Source organism: Cryptomeria japonica, chromosome 6 (genome assembly GCF_030272615.1).
Source record: "Cryptomeria japonica chromosome 6, Sugi_1.0, whole genome shotgun sequence".
NCBI lineage: Eukaryota > Viridiplantae > Streptophyta > Pinopsida > Cupressales > Cupressaceae > Cryptomeria > Cryptomeria japonica.
Window position 1 is genome coordinate 262,432,967 of NC_081410.1, and position 24,674 is coordinate 262,457,640.

Here is a 24,674-nt window from a genome sequence, read left to right on the forward strand (position 1 = left end):
ATCTGAATTTAAATGATCGGGAGGAGTTGATGCAGTGTTTTACCTTCTTATTTTCGGACCTTGGAGAGTTTTCAAATTTTGAACTCCGTTTTCTCTCCAACTTTGGATTCTTTGACGATTTTGGAGGTTTTCGAAATTTAAACTTTGGGTTTACCCAGCCTGCATGAACTTCGGAGCTTCAACGTCTCTTGCAAGCTTGGAGATTTTCAACCCGTTGGCGAATTTCGGAGGTCTTTGGGGTTTTAGGCGAGCTGGAGATTTTCGGAGCACTTAGCACGCTTCGCAACTGTTCAAAACTTCGGACTTGAGCGCCCTTATTCGCATGTTTTCGCCCCTTTAAAATTCAGAGCTTGAACGTCCTCTGCGAGTTGGAGGGTTCGCGATTTTTTAACCTGTTGAGGCTATGGGGGTTGTGAAGTGTATTTCGTGATTTTTAAACAAACTTCGGAGCCCGAACGCTATGAAAACTTCGGACCTCAAGCGGCATATTGCCGTCCGCACCATCTTTGGACCTCAAGGCTATATGCAGCTCTTCGCTCCTTTGAACTTTGGAGCTCGATGCTATACTCGCTGTTTATGTTAGATGCTTTCGCTACCCAAAGGAAGGGTTTTGGCGATTTGGAAAAAACTTCGGAGGACTCGCAGTGTTTGCCAGTAAAACTTCGGAGGATTTGAATGAATTCGCAAGCTATGCCAACCTTTTTAACTATGCCGTCCTTTGCGATTTTCGCGACTTCTGGAGTTCAATGCCTCACTCGGAACTTTGGACCTTGGGGCGTTTTGCGATCTTCGGAGCATCCAAGCATTTTGCGAGCAAAAACTTCGAAGGGTTTGAATGAATTAAACTCTTTCTGTGATTGGGAATACTTCGGAGCATTCGCCCTATTTTGCAAATAAAAACTTCGGACCTTGGGGCGTTTTCTTTTTGCAAGTTGTAACACTTTCACTTTTTCTAATTTTCGCTCCCAGGTGTGAAAATGAGGACTTCAAGATTTCAGATGATTTTCGGACCTCAAAGCATCTTTCACGATTTTCCATTATCTTACATTTCGGAGCTAGGGTCCGAAAATAGGCTCTAAGTGCTTTTTGGACCTCGAGGCCCTTTTGAAACATTTCGCGTTTTCATTTTAATCCCAAGGGTTCGAAAATGTATGTCTAAGGCGGATTTCGGACCTAAAGGGTCCTTTCGCAAAATTTAACGCCTTTTACTCTCTCAACTTTTGTCCCTAGGGTCCGAATTTGAGATTGTTTAGTGATTTTCGGAGCTGGGAGCACTTTTGGCGAATTTCGGACCAAGTGTGTCCCTTTTCAAATTTTACACGCTCTCCATTTGTCCTCCAGGGTCCGAAAATGAAGACTAAAGGCGAATTTCGGAGGTGGAAGTGCTTTTGTCAAACTTCGGACCTGGACGCTATACTCGCGCGACCTTTTACGTTTGCCAATTTTCAAATTTCGGAGCTAGGGTCTGAAAATAGGGGTTTTAAGGTGTTTTCGGGGCCTGGGGGCCACTTGGGAATACTTTGCATTTACACCCTCCAGCCTTCGTCTCAGGGTCTGAATTTGGACATTTTTTAGCAATTTTCGGACCTGGAACCATCTTTTGCAACACTTAAAGGCTTTTTACATTATTTTCGGACCAAATGGGAAGCATCAGACTTTGAAATTTTCGCCCCAGGGTCCGAAATTCAGCCCCCTTGGCGATTTTGGCAAGTTTAACTTAGTGAAATTTTAACCCCTTTGGGCCTCTGGGTTCGAAATTTGCCTCTTAGGCAATTTTGAAAACTTGCGTGAAACGTTGGACCTCAGACCAGCTTTTGCCAGATTCCACAAATTTGGATTTCGGAGGCTTCAGAATTCTAAGGCATTTTGGCTAGGCAATTCGATCGTTCATCAGTAGGCGAAAATCATCTCTCATTTAAACCTTATAAACATTGCGGTGACAAACCTTATGCGGTCTGCTTCATAGCTCTTTATGCGAAGAAACGACGACTTTGGTCCTCATGTGACCTTTAGGCGGACTGCTCTTGCTTGGCGGGCTTTGCTAATTCCTACTCCCTTACGCCTACCCAAGGGGATTTTCAAAACTTCGAACAAACTCTTGGCGCTCACGCCCGAGAGCTAGACTAGCCGGGAGGATTCACCGGCTCATTTCTCTGACATCGTCACTTTATGGGTCAGTTGCGGACTCGCTCGAAAAGACACGAGACACTCCGCGTGAAACTCAGCAGGGCAAAGACGGAAAGCTCAAAACAGGAAGGGGGACCCTTCCGGCGACAGGGAGCATGTGCAACGCACAACAATATTAAAATTCAAAATAAAATTGGGCTTTCTTTTTTTTTATATATATCGCTTAATGGGGGCCAATAACATATTAAATTGAGGCACCATGAAGCAAATGAAGATTGAGGCCTAATTGGTGAATTGATATAAAGTATCGAGCTTTTTCTTTTTTTTTGGCAAATGATCTTAAAATCACCGAATTTGCACCCCTATTTTGCCGATAGAAGTCTAAGAGTAAAATAATAACGTTTGAACTTTATTAAAAAGGAAGTCGATTCGCCCTCGCGAAGCCAAAAATTTCCCTAAAGGGCCGATAAAATACCAAGCACCAAGGTTTGGTGTGTGAAAACAAGGGGGGAGATTTCAGTGAAGTTAAAGACAATGAAATGTTCTTTTTACTTTTCCCCCCTCAATTGCCTAAAATGGTCCTATGAAAGTATAAAGAATGGGGTTTTGAATAAATTTGCCTTTTCTCCTAATGTCGTCGAACTTTCATCTCCATTAGTCGGAATTTTCCCTTTAATTAGACAAAGTGTGAAATAAAGAAACAAGGGGAACTTTTGGCACTTTGCGTTCAAAATGCCTAAGTTTTCCCTAAAAGGAAAACACTAAGTGATTCAATGAAGGGGAACTTTTTGGCACTTCTATTCTAAAACGCCTAACTTTTCCTTTTAAAGTGGCGTGATTTTAAGTCAAAAGTGAGATGAACTAAGGGAGGCTCGAATTGTTTTTAAAAAGAAAATATCTTTCATTTTCCACTCTTATTCATCGAAACAGAACCCAGTGTTGCCTTGATAACATTTAATATTTGTCAAAAGTACTCAAAGTTTTCAAGGAGATTAATTCAGGTTGAACTTGTTTTTGTAGATCGACGTCGCTGAAAAGAGCCAAGGGAAAACTTAAAACGCAGATTGGGGACATGATCATGATCAAAGTCGAAGGATGAAGATGCAGCGTGCGAGATCGAAATGGCGATCACAGAGCATTGAAGAGCGTGCCATAAATCGAGACCAAAGTGATGATGATCCAAGTTTCTGAAGGCATCAATAAAACCACTCAAAATGCTACCCAAGAATGTGTAGAACTAGAAATAGCATAGCAGCGTATTCCAAAAATCAATTTGTTAAAACTGAATTGCCTTATTGTAAAACAACTACCTGTGGGCCCTGTTTAATGCATTTAAAACAAGGTTGCCACCAAGAACATCAAGTATGTAGACTCGTTAAAGCACTCTATGGACTCAAACAGGCTCCTCAAGTGTGGTATATCAAGATTGATCAGTACTTGGTTGCTCATGGTTTTCAGCGTAGCCCTTCTTACAGTAATCTGTATATCAACACTCTGGTGATGATATTCTCTTTCTTGTTGTCCATGTGGATAACTTGATCATTATTGGCAGCTCAACACATTTGATTGCCGAAATCAAACAAGACCCGTGCAAGGCTTTTGTTATGACAGATTTGGGGCTTCTCCATTATTGTTTGGGTGTTGAGGTTTGGCAGACTAATGGTGGCATTTTTATTTCTCAGTCTAAGCTTGCCAAGAACTTGCTTGACAGGTTTCAAATGCAGGATTGTAAACTTGCTTCCATGCCTATGGAGACAAGACTGAAGTTGTTAGCCAAGTTTGATTCTCCTCCTGTAGATGAAACATAATTCAGGCAAGTAGTGGGTAGCCTCATCTATCTCACTTCCACTAGACTTGATCTTTGTTTTGTAGTGAGCTACGTTTCATGCTTCATGACAACCCCCTAGGTTGATCATTGGGTAGCAGCAAAGTGTGTGCTGCATTATGTGAAGGGCACTTCTGATTATGGACTTCTTTACACTAGGAGTCACGATCCTAGACTCAGTGGTTTCACAGATTCAGATTGGGCAGGTTCGGTTGATGACAGGAAATCAACATTTGGACATGTGTTCAGTTTGGGATCTGGTGCAGTCACCTGGACTAGTAAAAAGCAGCAGGCGGTGGCTCTCTCCTCGATAGAAGCAGAATATCGAGGAGCAATTAAGGCAGCATGTGAGGCAGTTTGTCTTTGCCGGATGCTTGCAGATATGCAAATATCTCAAGCAGGTCTGACTCCCTTGTTTTGTGATAATTAGGGAGTGCTCAAACTTGCCAAGAATCCCGTCTTCCATGAAAGAACCAAGCATGTGGAAACTCACTGTCATTTTATTCGGAAGCTTGTTGAAGACGACCCAGTTCAGTTGCAGTATGTTCCAACTGCGGAGCAGACTATAGACATTCTCACCAAGTCTCTCAACCCAGATAAGTTTGTCAAATTCAAGGGGCATGTTGGTGTAATTGATAGATTGAGCATTAAGGGAGCGTGTTAGAATAATATTAAGTTAATTATTAATGCTCAATCATGTAATATATTGTATTCGATCTTATCCTAAGTTTCTTGTTAGAAACTTTCTAATTTGTAAATTCCTTGTACATTATTTATTGACCGTTCTTGCTCATTGTAAATACAATCTAATTTTTACCAATTCCTTAACGCAATAACACACACACACACATATAATATATTCACAATCAAAACAAATAAGCAGCATAAAAACAAGAACACTAATCATCAAGAAATTGGTTCTAACCTAGGATACCATAAACTCAAACGACCCTAGGGTGACATGGTGACTCGGGGTCAATACCAACAAGAAGGTGGAATAGACTTAGCTGGTTACTCAACCAAGGCCGTGACGCTCTTGGATTCGGAACTCAATGGCAATGTTCTTATCCAAAATCTCCGACCCTCTCCTTGATGATACTCTCCCTCCCTCCTGAGGGTGTTGCGGTTCTTGCAAACACTTGGTCATATGAAAATTCAGTTAGCCACATCTTAAGGATATTGTCAAATTTCATAAAATATTGATAACAAAATAACTTCATCAGTTATTTCCATTCAATGTGAATTTCATACATAATAGAAATAAAAGCAATATCTTTGATTAGCTTAAACGTAGCATGGTAAGCATTTTCCAAAAACAAAGAAAGATGGATGTAACATACTCCCCCCTTGTGAATCATCGTCCTTGATGATTATTTAACATAAATTAAAACTTCAAACATATAAGCAAGTTTGTTATTTCTCATCACAATAGTTCAATGGTTTTTAATAGATGAGGAAACTTTTGAAGGATTTCATCATAATCCTCCCAGGTAGCATTTTATTCTGCATACTGGTCCCATTGGACCTTGCATTGCATAACCTTGTGGTTACGTAAGCGAAGTTGACGCACCTCGAGTATTCTGAGTGGTTTGATCATGACCACCCCTGGTTCCTGCACCTACAAGGAATTTCAATCAATCATATGCTCAAAATCTGCCACATACTTCTTAAGATATGAAACATGAAAAACATCATGCAACCGGGTGAGAGCTGGTGGTAGAGCAAATCTGTATGCTATTGGGTTAATGATCTCCAGGACTTCAATGTGCCCCACGTATCTCAGGGCTAATTTGGAGGCCTTCGCAAACTTGATGGAACTTTTTTTATGTTTTACTCTAAGGATAACCTTCTCCCCAACCACGAATTGTCTGGGAGTCCGTTTTGTGTCGGCGTAACTTTTCTGCCGGTTGTTAGCTTTTGCTAACCTTTGTTTGATTAGCTTAACTTGATCTTCCATTTCCATGAGCATTTTAGGACTGAGGGTTATTCTGTGCTCAAGCTTATCCCAATTGATGGGGTTTTTGCATTGCCTTCCATATAATGCTTCAAAGGGTGCCATTTTTATGGCGGATTGATACGAGTTGTTGTAAGCGAATTCTACCAGAGGAAGCTATTCCTCCCACTTATATTTCTGATCCATGCAATACATCCTTAAGAGGTCTTTCAAAACTTGATTTACTCTTTCTGTTTGACCATTTGTCTCTGGATGATAAGTTGAATTAATGTTTAATTGGCATCCTTGTCTAAGATGATTTTCTCGAGTATTCCATGTAGTTGAAAGATCTCTTGAACCAATTTCTTAGCAACTATATGTGCTCCATCAGCTAGATTTCCTAGTATAAAATATGCTAGCTTGGTAAGCCTGTCAACCATCATAAGAATGGCATTATGTCTATTCCTTGTCATGGGTAGACCTTGTACGAAATCCATATTGATAATTTGCCACTTCCAATCTGGTATGGCATTACGTTGTCCTAGTCCTGCTAGAAGTTGATGTTCTATTTTCACTTTCTGGCATTGGAAACATCCTACCACGAATCTCGTGGCATCCTTCATACCCTTCCAAAAGTATAAGGGCTTAACATCTGCTAACATCTTTGTCACACCAGGGTGTCTCGAATAAGGTGCTGAATCTATCTCTTTCCATATCAGTTTTCTTAATTCAGGAAGATCGGGTATGTAGTTTCTTCCTCAATACCTCAATAGACCATCCAACTCAATGTTGTATGCATCATATCTGAGATCTTGAGGATTGCTTCGTAAAGCCTCTCTTATTTGGTTGTAGTATTTGTCTTTTCTCAAGTTCTGCAATACTCGAGTTCTAAGATCTGTATTCACGGCTGCCATAATCGACAAATGCCTCTGACAACTCAGTGCATCTGCTACCCTATTCACCTTTCCTTTTATATAGTTGATTTGAAAGTCATAATCAGAGATGAGCTCCAACTATCTTCTTTGTCAAGTGTTTAAATTAGGTTGGGTGAAGGTGTACTTCAACCCTTGGTGGTCGGATCGTAGCTCAAATGGTTTCCGCATGTGATAATGTCGCCACATTTGTAGAGTGTGTACAATAGCCGCTAATTCTAGATCGTGCAATGCATAATTCTGCTCATAATTCTTTAACTTCTTGGACTTGTAGGCAATTACCTGATCATTTTGTATGAGAACTCCTCCTAAACCCTCACCTAATGCATCTGTGACTACTACAAACTGACCATGTGGATCTGGTACCTTCAAAATAGGTGTAGTGGTTAGTTTCTCCTTTAAGTATTCGAAAGCCTTTTGACCCTTTTTTGACCACTCAAATCTCTTTCCCTTTCGTTGGAGGGTGGTAATGGGATGTACTATCCTAGAAAAATTCCTCACAAACTTTTTGTACTACCTAATTAAGGCCATGAAACTTCTTATTTCTTGTACATTTCTTGGTACTGACCATTCCACAATAGCTTTTATCTTCGCTAGTTACATTGTTATTCCTTCTGTAGAATTTATTTGTCCCAAGTACTATACTTCTCTTTGGAAAAAGATGCACTTAGATTGCTTCCCATACAGTTTATGTTCACATAGTCTCTGAAGGACTATTCCTAAATGGTAAAGGTGTTCTTCCTCATTCTTAGAATAAATCAACATGTCGTCAAGAAATACTAACACAAATGTGTCCAAGCAATCTTTAAACACACTATTCATTAGATTCATGGACGGTGTTGGTGCATTGGTGAGTCCAAAAGGTAATACAGTGAACTCGTTATGTCCATATCTTGTTCTGAATGCTATCTTATGAATATCTTCCTCCAATTGCAACAGATGGTAGCTTGACCGCAAATCAATCTTGGAGTACACCGTGGCCCTTCTGTTTTGATCAAATAAGTCCTTGATTTTGGGTAGAGGATATTTTTTTATTCTTGATGGTGAGCTTATTGATCATCCGATAGTCTATACATAAATGTAGTGTTTCGTCTTTCTTCTTTACAAATATCACGGGGGCTCCCCATGATGACACACTCAGTTGTATTCATCCCTTCTCAATGAGTTCTTGTAGTTGTGCCTTCAACTCTGTCAACTCCACTGTTGTCATGTGGTAAGGAACTTTGGAGATTGGTTCGGCTCCTGGTACTAAGTCTATAGAAAAGTCAAACACCCTCGTACGAGGTAATCCTGCCAATTCCTTTGGAAATACATCTTGATAATCTTGCAGATAAGGGTACCTTTCCGAAAGGTCTGCTCCTTATCTTTTTCTGGCAACCCTTCACTACTATGTCTGGTTGCATCATACATCATCATATCGTCGTGGTATACTGTCTTTCTAATCCCCTGAACCTCTTCCAGCTTGATGGCAAACATCTGGCAACCTTCTCTTTTACATTGTTTCATTTGCATGGCGAAAATTTGCCGTACTTTAATTCTGTGCTTTATTCCTTGGAAACATACTCTGTTACCCAAGTCATCTAAGCATTCTAAGTTTTTGGAGAAACAATCCACTACAACCTTATGCTCCCTTAACCAATTCATTCTTAATATTACATTGTAGGAACCCAAGGGAGCCACATAAAGGTTTACCTCTGTAATGAATCCTGGTAGCTCAACTCTATCTTAGAATAGACATTGCTCTACCTGAGCTCTCTTTTGGTTGGCATACTCTATAGTCCATGTATTAGCCATATAGTCAGTTCTTTTCGGAAATCTACTTAGTAGTCTAGGTGAAATAAAGCATTTTGTGGCACTAGTGTTTATCAACACTATTATGGAGTTATCGTAGAGCATACCTGTTACTTCTATTGGTGTAACTTGATACTCAACTTGTTTGTTGTTGGCCCATAAACATATCTTCCAAATTAATTAGCTCAATATGGATCCCCACAACCCAAAGCAGGACCCAAATACAATTTATCACAATCTCCAGTGTTGGTGACACTCAAGGATACACCACAAGCAAGAGAACGAATTCTATCAACCAAATCAAAGAAATTACCTTGAACAACTACATCAGACACAATGCAACACCAAAGGGATCATCCAACATCATATAGTGCACATCAGGATGTTCCTTGAACATTCAACAACATTCCCAAATACTTCTTCCTCACTGTCATATCAAAAACATGCTGGGGCAACACAAGCAAATACAAAACTCTTCATTTTGGAAGGCCAAAAGACCTAATCATGAATGTAACATCATTAACAACACTTGCAAAACACTTCAGCACCTAAAACTTGAACTGAAACACAACACAAACATTACAAGTATGTCCTCCAAGCCGCAACAACAAAAACATTGATGCGGAGAAATGCAAAGCATTTTCTGGACCAATCCTGATAGACAACAAGACTTGCAACAAATTGCAATTACCAAGCACATTAGTTGCAACACTAGGGAGTTTGAAAAGATAGGAGTGCAACGTCCACAGAGCATACATATTACGTTTAAGTCTGCAAGACCATATCATCAAATGCGGAGGAATGTGGAGCATTCTTCGAAACTGTCTTCAGCATACATTCCTGCAATTACTTATTTCATCAATCTTCCAAGGACCAGAATGTCCCAAAAATATCATAAGCCATCATCCTGTAGCATACACAAGATCATCACAACCATATCCACTTTATTGCCATGCTTCTAATCCACATCTAAATACTTCATGATAACTGAATATGATATTATCATCATGCTTCTAATACTTATCTCAATGCATCTAATCCTTGTCTTAATTTTCCTCATCTCAATGAATCTAATCATCATCTTAATATGATGTGATCACCATTATACTATATTTGCCATCAAGCACATTATCAACATCAGCATTAACACATCATATTGAGTGTAGACATTAGACACCAAGAAGGTGGACATCCACAACACAAAGCATCTACAACCATCATCCATTTGACACCAATCTTCCCATACTCTAGCAATCATTGTACTGAACATATCATCAATAACAACATACAAGCTGCAGGTTGATATCAATGTCAACAACTGCCAACTAAGGACACCAAAATTCTTGATCAGTTACAAGAATTACATGATGAGTTCAAAGACCATGTCTCATTTGTTAAATTTTTGAAGTTACTTGAAATAGAGCATCCAAACAAAAGAGGCTTTTATGACTATATAAGGAGGTCAAGAATGAATGCTGGTATTGATCTTTCAAGTATGACAACAAAAGAAGATAAGCATTAAATCTAAATTTAATATGAAAGATGCACCTTAATGCAAAATATAGATGAAGTGAATTTCCATAATGCACAACAAGTGGGTGTCTTAGCTGAAAATGATTACAAAGTTGATTTTTTCAGGTGCTTTCGCAAGTAAAGAGGAATACATGAGTCTTCGTGAAAGTGCTGGGTTTGAAGTAGATGATTGTCCAAGAATTGAAGGTATGGATTTCCTTGATGATTCATTCCTAGGGCATAGTGTTGTCTTGCCATTTATTCAGGGAATTATCAATGCAACAATTAGAGAGCTAGCTGATTTTGAAGGTGATATTTTTCCTACAAATGAAGACAATTTGGAATTTTTTTTGTGTGGTGCGCCAAGTCGCATCATTGATATCAAGGAAACCCAAGGATGCATCTTTAGGGTTTTTAGAGGCATCCTTATTTTCAATAAGTCTTGGGGATGTCCCCAAAATGGTGTGAAATGCAAGAAATGTCTCCAAAATGTAATATACCACCCCAATCTGCTGATGCAAATATGATTTTTTTGGAAAGCTTGCTTTTTGTGTTTTTTCTGATTTTTTTTGGAGTTTTCTGAATTTTCTGATTTCTTTGGTTTTTTTTGATGTTTTTGCTGAAGTGTTTGCAAGAATAAAGAATACCAATAAATAGAAATAGTGATTACCAAATACAGTAAACAAAGGCAGTAATTTGACAAATTTGGTGAATTTTTTATTAGGCATATTGCTGGTTACATACCCTGAACAGCATGCATGAATCTGATGTAAATCTGTGGTAGCAATTGTCATTCACAACTCGATTCCAGCTCCTAAGAGGCTGTCTCAATGCCTGATCTGTATTTACCAGTTGATGTAGAAGTTGGATCAGCTTCCCAAACCATGTAAACTCCACATCCCACCTAGGGTTTGATGCCTATGAACCCTTATTGGTACAGCAGGCTGTGAAGAGGCAAGGATAATATGGTAATGGTCTTAAACAGTCCAGATCTGCTGACGGCTACCTTGAACTTGTTCCCCAAAGCTGCCGATCTCTGTATTTGTCTGCTCCAACAGCCTGTAGATGAACCTTCTCTATGTCTTGTTGAAGAAAAACCTGAAAGAGTACCTTTGGATGATAGTTGCACACCTGTAGGTACCCAATCCTTTGAGATATTTCGTTCTCAGAAGTTTGATCACTGCTGAAACCATTGCTCTAGAGCTCAATTTCCTAATGCTGCTGTAAAAATGAGTTGAATAATAATAAATTTCCCACTGAAAGTCACTTTATTATCTTCTCATTGATTGAATTCCCTCCAAAAGGCATTTTTGGCATATTCTTTGGTTATTCCTTGGAATATGCTCTCTTTACTTGGTTCGAACCCTCTTGGAGATGCACTAGCTTAGTTTAATTTCATTATGTTTTTTAAAACAACTTTATGTCTCCTAGGCATCATGACTCCCAAGGGGGTCCACTTGGCCCCTTTTATAATAATAATAATACAATAACTTTATTGAAACATTTTATTTAAATAAGTGAAGATATTAAAGTTATTATTTAAATATTCAGATCTATTCCCTGAAATCACACCCAATCACCTCCAAACTGGAACTTGATGGTGCCACTGGTACCCAGGGTGATGACTGGATGTAGAGCTCCAACTGCTAGTCTTCCCTAAAAAATAGGGATCCTCCTCAAAGACTAAGGAACCGTCTCTGGTCACTAAATTTCACTCCACTAGCTCCTTGACAATTCTCTTGACATCGTGGTGGGTCCACTGGTGACTACTAGTTTGCTCCTAAAAAATAGGAACCTCCCTAAAATTTAGGAGACAATTCCCGTACAACTGGGGATGCTCTCAGTGTCTCCTGTTATGCTTCCCCAAGCTCCGGGTGAACTAACAGTCACTCCCTAAAAAATAGGAGTCGTTCCTAAAAAATAGGAAACTGGCTCAAGACTCCAGAAATGAATCATATGCCCCCCAAAACCTCTTGTGCCATTGTGTAAGTCCCCTGTCCACTATATTAGCCTACGTGGACTCCTGTCAATAGGCTAACCCTTGCTAGAACATAACTGCCCTATGAAGGGGACATTACACAAAATGTGGGGATGGGGAGAAAAATTGTAGGGCATGGTCGACCGGGATGGCTGTGATGTCCCTCAATTGTCACAAGGACGCTCGTTAGTCACCTACAAAGAGTAATTCATTTCACTTGAACAAAAACTTAGATATTAAAAAAAAGCGTTGTTTGTAATATGTTTTGTGGAACCCCACACCCTAGCTAGCTCTAGACGAGGAAAAAGAGCCTCGTTTCATTTCATTTGCAATTTTTATTTGTGAAAAACGTTGCAACACGGTTTGAAGGAAGAGCAAATTTTTTGTAGTAGGTATTGAAGGAGCAGATACAAAAGAGATTGAATTCATGGCATTATTTGTAGTGAGATAGCAATTTCTTCTAAGAGCTAAGTCATTTATCCTTATATTTTATTTTTTTCAAAGCTTAAAGCAAGAAATGTCTGATTATTTATTTATTTTTCATGTTTTTGTTTAAAGTTAACATAAAATCTCAAAAAAAACAACACGAGCATCAATGTGAATGATAGTAGTGACAATGAAGTGGAAAGAATTGAAACTAATATATGGGTTTCAGCCTCATCGGAGTGTGGAAGTGTTGAGGGTGGAGGTGGACAGCCACCAATCTACTTGAGTGCCCTTCAAAAGTGTTGAAACCTTATGTAGAGGGTCTTTTGAACTTTTTGTTTCCATTTTGCAGATATATTTGCTCTTTCATCTCACTGTTGTAGATGTCATTAGATATGCTGATACAGATTCTCCTAGTCTTGGAAAGATATATGAGACTTTTGACAGCATGCACGAAAAGGTAACGCAAACAATTTTGGCTAAGGATCCTAATCTAGGATTATATGAGAAACATATTAAGCCCGTTGTGTTGTGGAGTATAATGAACACCCCATTTCATATGGCATGGTTTTCTCTAAATCTCAAATGGTATGCACCAAAGGCTGGAAGGTGGCCTCCATATGATGATGAAGAGGTAAAAGAAGAACAACTAATGAAGGCCTTTCGAAAGATGTATTCAAACGAGGAGTCTTGAACAGTTCGCACACAAATGGATAGTCTTCACAAATCTTTGTGGTCCAATATTTAGTAAACTAGAGGCAAGGATAGATAGAGCTACATTAGCTCAAATTGACCCTATTGGATGGTGGACATGGCACAAGAAGGGTACACCATAGTTTTCATAGGTTGCTAGTTCTTCTGCTGTAGAGAGGAATTGGTCCACATATGGCTTTATCCACTTTATCAAGAGTAATGGACTTACCTCTAGATGAGCGAAGAAGCTAGTGGCCGTGCATAGTACTCTTCGACTTTGAGATCTTTAGACTCCAAAGTATTGATAGACTCTAGCTTTACTGTGGAATATTGATACCAAATACATTGCGCAGGTTGATGAGGAGGCACCAAAGGGATTGGTTGGGGTTTCGTTGGATGAGGCGGACCCTCACAGTGATAATGACTCAGATGATGATGCTAATTTTGATGCAATGTTGAGAGATGCAGATTAGAGGCAACAATGTACTTTCCTTTTTTGTATTTTGAATTTTCATATTATAATTGAAAGTGAAACCTGTAGCCATTGGGCATTTTGTTGTAAGTTTGTAACTTTATGCTATTTTTTAATATCACATGCATGTTGACAATGAATTATGAAAGCAATATGAATTTTCTGAAATTTGCTAATTTGTTTGACTTTGACTTTGTCATGAGAATTCTCAATTTAACACAAATGTTATGTATTAAGGTTCTATAATGTATATATAAATGCTTTATCTATGTTATCATATGAATATTGAAAATTTTCCCTATATATTAAAAGTTTTCCCAAATTTTCATATAGCCGTCCCCAAAAATTTTCTGAAAAATTGGGAACTCCAAAATACTTCCCCCCATCCCTTGCCGGTCCTATCTGGAAACTTGGGGTAACATAGGCTGATATAGATCTAAGGCCTAGAGAATTGCAAGAATTAAGTTTTGGTCACAGAAAAGAAAGGGCTACAAGCTTTGGCAAGAGTTGGTAGCACACACAAATTCATTGATGATCTCTTTTGGAAAGCCCAAATTTAGGAGACTTAAAGAGATATTGGAGGAGTAGCCAGTCTTGCAAATTTGCAAATGGTCAAAGATGCACTGAAAATAATAAAATCAGATTTCTTACAATTGCTCGTAGATAGGAATCTTGCTATGAAGGTTGTAGAAGACAAGGAAAAGATGTTGATGAGTTCAATGTAGAGTTAAGTTTGGCTCACTTTTCACTCTACAAAGTAGAAAATCAGTCATCTATTGCAGCCACACCCAAGGAAGAAGAATCTAATGCAAGGACAACAGAAGTCAAACAGATAATTGCAGGAGTTGCTGAGCTTCAAAAGGATTATAATTCGGAGCCAAGATACACTTGGAGACATGAAGAAGAAATCAAGGAGGATGGGATATTGTATAATGATTTCAGTGTTAATTACACCATAGAGATTCAACATGTAGATGCATGATATCATCTTCAAGTCATGTTTACATTGGGAAATTTATCTCATTATAGTTTAGCAGAAGGTTAGCAATGCAACACATAGTCCTTTGTTTTATTTGAGTTTTGGTTTCAAATTAATATATGGGTGAATGCTTGTTAAGAGAAGAATTTTTGGAACATTGAGAAGGTTGGTACCATAAAAAGAGAAAGAGAGGTACCCAATGAACCTTGCACCAATATTTTCCATCCATTGATATCAAAGGTGGATTTAGAATTTGAGCATCTTTTCAGTGGATTTGAGTAGTTCTTGTTGGTCATAAAGCAATTCTCCTTTATATTCTTTTCAGGTACTCCATAACAGTATTAATACAGATAAATTTCTATCCTATGGAGTTAGATTCATACAGATAGATATTGTTAATTGTCAAATAAATTGTTGTCATAATCCATCATGTTTGAATTGTGTTATTGCCTTTAGGTTTCAATAAGAAGTATTTAGATTATATAAGATATAGTAACCTATGATGAGTGGGAGTGACGGTGATTAACATGCTTGTTGAAATCTATTTTTTAGAAGCATTTTTCTGTTTGATTTTCAAAGCATCTTTGTATTATACATTATCTTTTAACTTAGGTGTTGGGAAACAGACAGTGGACAGACACAAGAGCAACACTTGCAGCTAGTAGTTTCTGGAGTCATGTCATGGGTTAATCCTGCACATATGGTGGTTGCAGCCATTAAATCTGGAAAAAGTGAAAGGTTATGACTTGACATTTCCTATTTTTGTGAGAATTTAATATTCTATTCTTGTTGATATTTCTAAACCTCTGTTTCTATCTTCTTTTCTACAGTGAGCTAATTGATGGCTGTCGAGCATTGTTTTCAGTAGCATCTTTAACAGCTCCTACACTTTTTGATCAACTGCTCAAAGGCTATTCAAGGTCTCACTATCCCCTTTGATAATTTGAATTTGCACCTAATATCTTACTAATATTTTGTCATTATTAATAATTTATCCAGTTAGAAATAGGTTTATAAAGTTCTTTGTTTTTCTTCACTTTCTTAATAAGATGCATTATGAAATTCAATAATCATATTGTTATTGTTCTTGTATCTGTTTAAATCATATGCTAACTACTCTTTTCTTTATTGTGCAGTAATTTCAGTGCCCTAATCCTCTTATCCTCCCTCACTTGTGAAGTCATAAAAGTCAATATGGACAATCATGATGAGGAGGAAATGTGGAGTCGAGAAGCTTTGAATATCTTATTAGATACTTGGACTGTTTTTCTGCAAGTATTATGTTATCTGTATTCTAAGTTTGATTCTTGATATTCCATCCTTCTGCATTTTTGTTGTATTATTTTGTAATTTACACATCTAGTTTATAGGCATATTAGTGGCTCATATTACCATGCTGTTTACAGCCAGCATATTTAAGTCAGAGAGGTCCTCTTTCACAGTTAGAAGTTAATTCAGTTGTTGCAGTATTCAAAACAATAGTAGAAACTGAATTGAAAGGTACCTTCCAATGCTAATAATGACCATTTTTTACTTAGCTTATTCTCCAGTTATGTTTACTTATGTCTGCATGCCAATTAGTGATTTATTCTGGTTGATGAGGATATAATATTTGTTGATGCTTTGTCTATGATGTAGCTGCTGTAAAAATGGCTTATGACGAAGGTGATTCAACTGAAGAGTTACAGGCTTCTATTGCAGGTACATGCAGTTTGTTTAGTATCTTGTTGATGCAATTTTGAAAGGATTTTTAAGTTCTTGTGATGCAATTTTGAAAGGATTTTTAAGTTCTTGTGATTGCTAATGTGTAAAAACACACACAATTGAAACCAGAAGCAATCACAAGAACTAATATGGATTGTGGAAAACTAATATCTAGAATTTTTAAGTTTCTCAATAATTCATGCTTCAAATTGTCTATTGTCATTCTCTGAATAAGGGTTGTATTTTGCCAAAGCAAGAAAGGATCACTTTCTTGATTATCATATTATCATGAACATGTGTTATTCAACCTTGTTTTATGTGCTGCATCCAGCTAGAGATGAGCGATTAAGTTCATATGCTCTGATTGCACGTTCTGTGCCTGGGGAAACCATACCTTTGCTTGCAAAGCTATTTTCTGAACGATGTTCATGGCTACATCAGGTGGGTTCTTAATATTTTTTTGTGACATTAATTCAAATTTTCATTTACTGCATATAGGTAAATGCTGTTTCTTGTCATAACTCCAATAACACTTGATAGCATTAACATTGTGGTACTGCTATGTGTGATGCTTTCTGCTTTTTAAGATCATAACAACATTTTTATTGACATGCATTTACATGGTGCTGTAAAAGTATAAATGTAATTCAGGTAACTAGGTTTAAAATGGGAAAAAATTGGCAAAAGCTATTCTTCTTTCTTAGATCATAACAACATTTTACTCACATGCATTTACATGGTGTCATAAAGGTATAAAAATAATTCAATTAACCAGGTTTAAATTTCGAAAATTAGGCTAAAGCTATGGAACTAATAGATAATCTACTATTTCTAAAAATGGAGAAAAAACTACTTTTATTATTCTGTGTCAACTATAGTGTGTTATGTAAAAAACTAATATTAAAGTACTAATTATTAAAAATTTCATAGGAGTTTTAAAAGTCTGTTTTATTTTAACCTAAGTTTATGTAAAAAGCAACCAGCCCTAAAATTGTAGATGACTTTGTCATGAAACAAGGCCTACTTTTTTAGGGGCAACCCTATGTGTTTGCCTAAACTCATGTTGAGATATACATTAAATTAAAATCCCTAAGTCCCATGGAGATTTCTTGCTAGGGATTTCCCCCCATTTTGGGTACCAGTGACATTTTTGGGATGGGGAGACGGGCAAAGAACATTCTCGCCACATCCCTTTTTTAATCAAAAACTAGGGTTGTCATAGGGTTGCCCTCTCACCATTGAGGATGTCTCCTAGGAATGGCTTCCTAATCGAGGACCCTTGGGGAACACTATGGTGTCCTTGATGTTCCCATGATAACTCCTAAAGATAGAAAGTTCTAAATTATGAAAAGAGCACACCTACACACCCACACCCACACCCACACACACACACACACACACACAATTATTAAAAAACATCCTCATAAAAATAAAGAGTCAAACTAGCACAAGGGTTCAAATCTACAGTAAAAATTTAACAAATAAACCAAGCTAGATCTTGCTTGAGGCTTAGTGAAAAGGCTAAGATCTGGCAATTAAATTGCAAAGCTGGAATGAGAGAGCCTACTAAAAATTTATGTTATATAATAACATATTCCAATAATGTTATATGGAATTTTATTTTGGGTTTGGTTTTACTAGGTGTACATTCTGTGCAAATTATGGTGTATAATATATATCCATCCTCTCACTGTTCCAAAATTTAGGAAATTTTTTGCTTTCCTTGGAAACTTGCATCCGCATACCCCCATCCTGGGAACATGGAGAAATGTTGATAAAAAAATCTCATTGTGGTTTAAAATTAAATGTCTATTAGAAATCTATTCAAAGTAAAGCTTAAATTTTTTTTGAGATACCTTAAGCTTATTGGTAAGCCAATAAGTTTCATCTATATTTTTTTTGCCTCAAAGTTTAAAAATGACTAATTTACCGGTTTAGGTTCGGGAGCAGGTTTGAGGACGCAAACCCGGTTCGTGGGTTCGGGCAAATTATTTTTTGTGTTTTGGGTTCGTGGGTTGGGTTCGTCCGTACATGCATATATATATATATATATAAGATGCAAAAATTTAAAGAGGCAAAAAAATAATTTTTTAATGTCACTTTGATGTGACTTAACCCAGCTGGTCGCTTGGGTTTGTGGTCCGGTTTTCTCGAGTTCGGCCAGGGTTCACCCTAGGGGCCTTGGGTTCCCTGTGGGTTTGTAACCACGAACCTACAGGGACCCCAAGGCCCCTGGGGTGAACCCTAGCCGAACCAAGCACGGACCCAACACGAACCAGGAACCACTCGAAACCCGGTTTGTGTTAGGTGTAATGTCCCCTTTTCTAGGTGACATGAGATGAGTAGGGGTTGACCTACCATTTGAGTTCCCGTAGGTCAATGACATGGTTAGGGGACTCACTCTGACGGTCATGGAGCTTTGCAGGGGCTCTGTGAGCCATTTTGGACCTTCAGATGACAGTTCCTATTTTTTAGGGAGAACTGGCAGTTGACTGAATGACCACTTGGGGGACCAAGGAGTAGAGCAAGATTCTTGTAAGCAGTTACAAGTGTTTGGAGAGAGGTTCCTACTTTTTAGGGTGATTCCCTACTTTTTAGGAGGTTGTAACGGTTTCCATATTTGAGGTTCCACGGGACCATACCATGGTTTCAGTTTCAGGAAAATTGGGTGTGTTTCCTAGTTTCTAGGAGTATCCCTAGATTTTAGGGATGGGACTGCCAATTGGCCCATCTTGTCCGGCATCAGTCACAGACAAGTGACGAAGTCAGATTCATGTTTGGTTGGTTATTTTGGGCTATTATTGGATCTATGGAAATATTTTAATATATTTAAATATTTCCTAAGTTAGCGATTAAGTAAATTAAAATAAGGCTATGTATATAGCCATTTCGGAGTAATAAGGGGTTTTTGGCTTCATCTGGTTTGATATGCCTATGTGTTATAGCTCGTTGGAAAGGTCTTGAACTTTGCTACATGATTCTCACCTCCTGGAGTTTTTTTGGACGCTTGAAGCTATTTATTTGCAACAAAGTGATATTTTTCTATAGTTTGATGCCATAATTGGGAAAGTGTCACTTTAATTATAAAGCGCAAGCTTTATTATTCTTTAGGGTTTGACTTGCAAAGGGAAAGGAGTTATAAGGAGATGAAAACCTAATTGATAGCATCTTTGATCATTTTGAAACTTGCGAATTTGGGAATTGCTCTGGAAGAGTGATTTTGGTCTAGGACGCAAACCCCATGTCTGAGCTTGCTGGGACATAGCCCTCAGCAAGAGTTGACAGTGGATTTATCTGGGATTGCACATAGATTGTCAGAGGTACAAGACACATCTTCTTGTCGTGAGGATTCAGCGCGCATATTGGGGGTTTCAATAGAGCGGCTAGTCTATTTGAGCTGGCACGTGATTTGCAGTATCGTACACGCCTCCTTTGTAACCACGCCTTGTTTGTATATTGGCTTGAAGGGTTGTATTCAGCTTATTTGGTCTTCCTTGTTCGTTGCCAATAATATTCCTCCATCTGGCATCAATCCAGATTGAGAACAGGTCCAAATAAATGTATGGATTCTTGTTGAATACAAAACTAGGTTATTTGCTTGGTATGATTTGCAGTATTTTCAGATTGCTTAAGTCTTCTTACATATGAACATTGTTTACTATTTTATTTCATAGTTGTTTCTATTTATCAATTACTTTACTTATAACATCAAAAGCCAAAAAGAAACAATCCCTTTCTGCAACTTCTGTCTATTCTATAAGCTCACTGGAAAATAACATAAATATAGTATGTTTAATTAAGAATTTACAGCAGCAACAGCAAAATGATCCATTTGAGATTTTTCAGTGGTATCAGAGCATAATCTGGCAAGCCTGTGGGGTGGTAATTGCATTCACTTGGTGTGATTGGATTTTGTTTTCATTTGGACTTAAAAAGAATCATCATGACAGGGTTATGTAAAAATAAACAAGCAGGAAGGGAATTTGATCAAACACCTTCAAAGAGTTCAAGACACACTAGAGGTACAACTACATCTAAAAGTACAAGGAGGCCCCCTGTTAAAACATTCAATGATATAGTCATAAGCAACTATCATGGGTATTGCTCCCTTCCAAAAAAGCTACAGGATATGCTTACCTTCACCCAATTTATGGGTATTCCGGATGAAGCTAAAGATGCTATGAATTCATATCAGCTGCAAATAAAAAGAGAAGAACTGATTGATGCTATGAATTCATATCAGCTGCAAATAAAAAGAGAAGAACTGATTGACTCATCCATAAATGAGGTTTGTAAAAATCTCTATGAGGAATTTGATGAACATGCAACAAGGGATGAAGTGGTACCTATGAATGTTGAAAACATGTCACAAAAGTATGGCAACCATTCTGATTTTTATAACAACAGTCCTTCATATGAACACAATGATGATTCAAAGGTCATGGCACATGAGGAGGAAGTTGTAGGAGGGATTCCTACAGTTGGCACGCAATATATGAGTGCTAAACAAGAGGGATGCAAGGGGAAAACAAGCCATAGCAGCCCCGACTTTTATGACAGCAGTCTTGCTATTGAGCATAATCAAGATTTCGATGCTTTGGTGCATGAGGATGATGGTTGTGAGGGGTCATCTCATGCAAACACTTATTGTTTGGGTGTTACTGATGCTTTTGATATTGAAGATACATGTCATAATGAGTCTGATTTTTCAAATCAGACCTTAGAAGATGGGAACAAAACAAAAAATATGCCTAATGGTGATGGTTCCGAGGAGAGTTTGACGGATGTGTGTGAGTCTATCTTGATAGGGGAGGTGTATGTTGAACTTGGCAAATCAGCAGCCTCTAGCATGTCATGTGAGCCACCCCATGAGGTTCATAACAAAAGTGATATAACTTCTCTTCCTCAAGATATGGCAGCCTTCGGTCAAGAAAAGAATAATGATTTGCATTCTAGACTTGAAAGTACACATGGTGCAATCATGGGTTATGATAATGTGAATAATACAATCCATCATAAATCAGATTTTGCGCATTTTGGGATAGCTGATATAGAGCAAATCTCAGAGGATGAATGAACTTGGCAAATCAACAGTCTCTAGCATGTCATTCGAGCCACCACACGAGGTTCATAACAAAAGTGATAGAATTTCTCTTCCTCAAGATATGGCAGCCTTTGGTCAAGAAGAGAATAATGATTTGCATTCTAGACTTGAAGGTACACATGGTGCAATCATGGGTTATGATAATGTGAATAATACAATACATCATAAATCAGATTCTGTGCATTTTGAGACAGCTGATATAGAGCAATCTTAGAGGATGAATGAAGGATGGTTGGCAAGAGCCAAGCAAGCCAAGTTGATAGCTCATCAGGCCAAGCTTCAACTTCAACGCATTCATGATACTCATCACCATATTGGTAAGGAGGAACACGAGCTATCTAATTCTGATTTTTCAGCTGATATTGGTTATTTTTTTCATGGTTGTAATGGAATTGATAATGAGGCTCATAATGGACCAGCCATTAATGAGCTATCCTTTATTGGCATAGAAGGTGTTCCCAATGCACCTTTCATTTTGTCACCTCTTTCATATGATAAGGCAGCGTTGTACTTATTGATTGGTGACTCAGTTTTCTTAGATTTGACAGTTGGCTATGAAGATCAGCATGTAAGGGATTTCATTTGTTACATGGCTCAACAAAACATTTACTTAGCAACCTTTAATGAAGGCACATTAATATGTGGAAATATAGGTAAAGTTACAACAACTGTTTGGAGGTCTTGGAAATGTATTCAACACACTTTACTTGTTGGAAATTGGCTCATTGATGGATTCATATCAGCATTGATGGTTGGTAGTACTTGTGGCTTCAATTGGAGTGAAGTTCTTAGCTGGTTAGATGATGTTCAGGTTCACAACAGCAGTATAATGAGTATTGACATGATGGATGGATATGATAGTGCAAAGATTTACGATCCTGGTATTGACATGTGTGGTGTATTTCTTCAGTGGATCCATGATGAGTTGTTTCACTTTGGGTATAAAAATGTTTATATCAGAGTAGGGCAGCGGTTGGGTGAAGCAACATTTATCAGATTGATATGGGATCCAGTGAATTGGTTTTCAGCGTGCAGGTGCAGATTGCTTGAGGGCAAGCAATCTTCGGGAAGGGAAGATTTGTAATGCCCCCTTTTCTAGGTGACATGAGATGAGCAGGGGTTGACCTACCATTCGAGCTCTCGTAGGTCAATGACATGCTTAGGGGACTCATTCTGAGGGTCATGGAGTTTTGCAGGGGCTCTGTGAGCCATTTTGGACCTTCAGACGACAGTTCCTTTTTTTTAGGGAGAACTGGCAGTTGACTGAATGACCACTTGGGGGACCAAGGACTAGAGCAGGATCCTTTTGAGCAGTTACAGGTGTTTGGTGAGAGGTTCCTACTTTTTAGGGCGATTCCCTACTTTTTAGGAGGTTGTGGCAGTTTCCATATTTGAGGTTCCACGGAACCATACCGTGGTTTCAGTTTCAGGAAGATTGGGTGTGTTTCCTAGTTTCTAGGAGTATCCCTAGATTTTAGGGAGGGGACTGCCAGTTGGCCCATCTTGTCCGGCATCAGTCACAGACAGGTGACGAAGTCAGATTCATGTTTGGTTGGTTATTTTGGGCTATTATTGGATCTATGGAAATATTTTAATATATTTAAATATTTCCTAAGTCAGCGATTAAATAAATTAAAATAAGGCTATGTATATAGCCATTTCGGATTAATAAGGGGTTTTTGGCTTCATCTGGTTTGATATGCCTATGTGTTATAGCTCGTTGGAAAGGTCTTGAAATTTGCTACATGATTCTCACCTCCCAGAGTCTTTTTGGATGCTTGAAGCTATTTATTTGCAATAAAGTGATATTTTTCTATAGTTTGACGCCATAATTGGGAAAGTGTCACTTTAATTATAAAGCGCAAGCTTTATTATTCTTTAGGGTTCGACTTGCAAAGGGAAAGGAGTTATAAGGAGATGAAAACCTAATTGATAGCATCTTTGATCATTTTGAAACTTGCAAATTTGGGAATTGCTCTGGAAGAGTGATTTTGGTCTGGGACGCAAACCCCAGGTTTGAGCTTGCTGGGACATAGCCCTCAGTAGGAGTTGACAGTGGATTTATCCAGGATTGCACAAAGATTGTCAGAGGTAGAAGACACATCTTCTTGTCCTGAGGATTTAGCATGCATATTGGGGGTTTCAATAGGGCGGCTAGTCTATTTCAGCTGGCACGTGATTTGTTGTAGCTTACACGCCTCCTTTGTAACCACGCCTTGTTTGTATGTTAGCTTGAAGGGTTGTATTCAGCTTATTTGGTCTTCCTTGTTCCTTGCCAGTAATATTCCTCCATCTGGCATCAATCCAGATTGAGAACAACTCCAAATAAATGTATGGATTCTTGCTGAATACAAAACTAGGTTATTTGCCTGGTATGATTTGCAGTATTTTCAGATTGCTTAAGTGTTCTTACATATGAACATTGTTTACTGTTTTATTTCATAGTTGTTGCTATTTATCAATTACTTTACTTATAACATCAAAACCCAAAAAGAAACAATCCCTTTCTGCAACTTCTGTCTATTGTATAAGATCACCGGAAAATTACATAAATATAGTATGTTTAATTGAGAATTTACAGCAGCAACAGCAAAAGGATCCATTTGGGATCTTTCAGTGGTATCAGAGCATAATCCTGCCAGCCTATGGGGTGGTAATTGCATTCACTTGGTGTGATTGGATTTGGTTTTGAGTTGGACTTAAAAAGAATCATCATGATAGGGTTATGTAAAAATAAACAAGCAGGAAGGGAATTTGATCAAACACCTTCAAAGACACACTAGAGGTACAACTACATCTAAAAGTACAAGGAGGCCCCCTGTTAAGACATTCAATGATATAGTCATAAGCAACTATCATGGGTATTGCTCCCTTCCAAAAACGTTACAGGATATGCTTAGCTTCACCCAATTTATGGGTATTCTGGATGAAGCTGAAGATGCTATGAATTCATATCAGCTGCAAATAAAAAGAGAAGAACTGATTGACTCATCCATAAATGAGGTTTGTAAAAATGTCTATGAGGAATTTGATGAACATGCTAGAAGGGATGAAGTGGTACCTATGAATGTTGAAAACATGTCACAAAGGTATGGCAACCATTCTGATTTTTATAATGGCAGTCCTTCATATGAACACAATGATGATTCAAAGGTCATGGCACATGAAGAGGAAGTTGTAGGATGGACTCCTACAGTT

At 38.1% G+C, this 24,674-nt stretch overlaps 1 protein-coding gene across 4 annotated transcripts in view; it reads left to right on the forward strand.

Annotated features, from left to right (window-relative positions):
- Positions 1–24,674, forward strand: part of LOC131062597 (uncharacterized) — a 283,328-nt gene that overhangs the window by 155,284 nt on the left and 103,370 nt on the right. For 2 of the 4 annotated variants that reach the window (XM_057996285.2, XM_057996287.1), the window contains exons 10-16: positions 10,247–10,327; positions 15,295–15,406; positions 15,499–15,588; positions 15,805–15,943; positions 16,075–16,168; positions 16,307–16,369; positions 16,704–16,813. In XM_057996285.2, the coding sequence (XP_057852268.1) occupies positions 10,247–10,327; positions 15,295–15,406; positions 15,499–15,588; positions 15,805–15,943; positions 16,075–16,168; positions 16,307–16,369; positions 16,704–16,813 (689 nt within the window). Of the gene's footprint in view, positions 1–10,246; positions 10,328–15,280; positions 15,407–15,498; positions 15,589–15,804; positions 15,944–16,074; positions 16,169–16,306; positions 16,370–16,703; positions 16,814–24,674 lie in introns of those variants that run through there. The other 2 variants (XM_057996286.2, XR_009358193.1) reach the window with 2 other exon arrangements.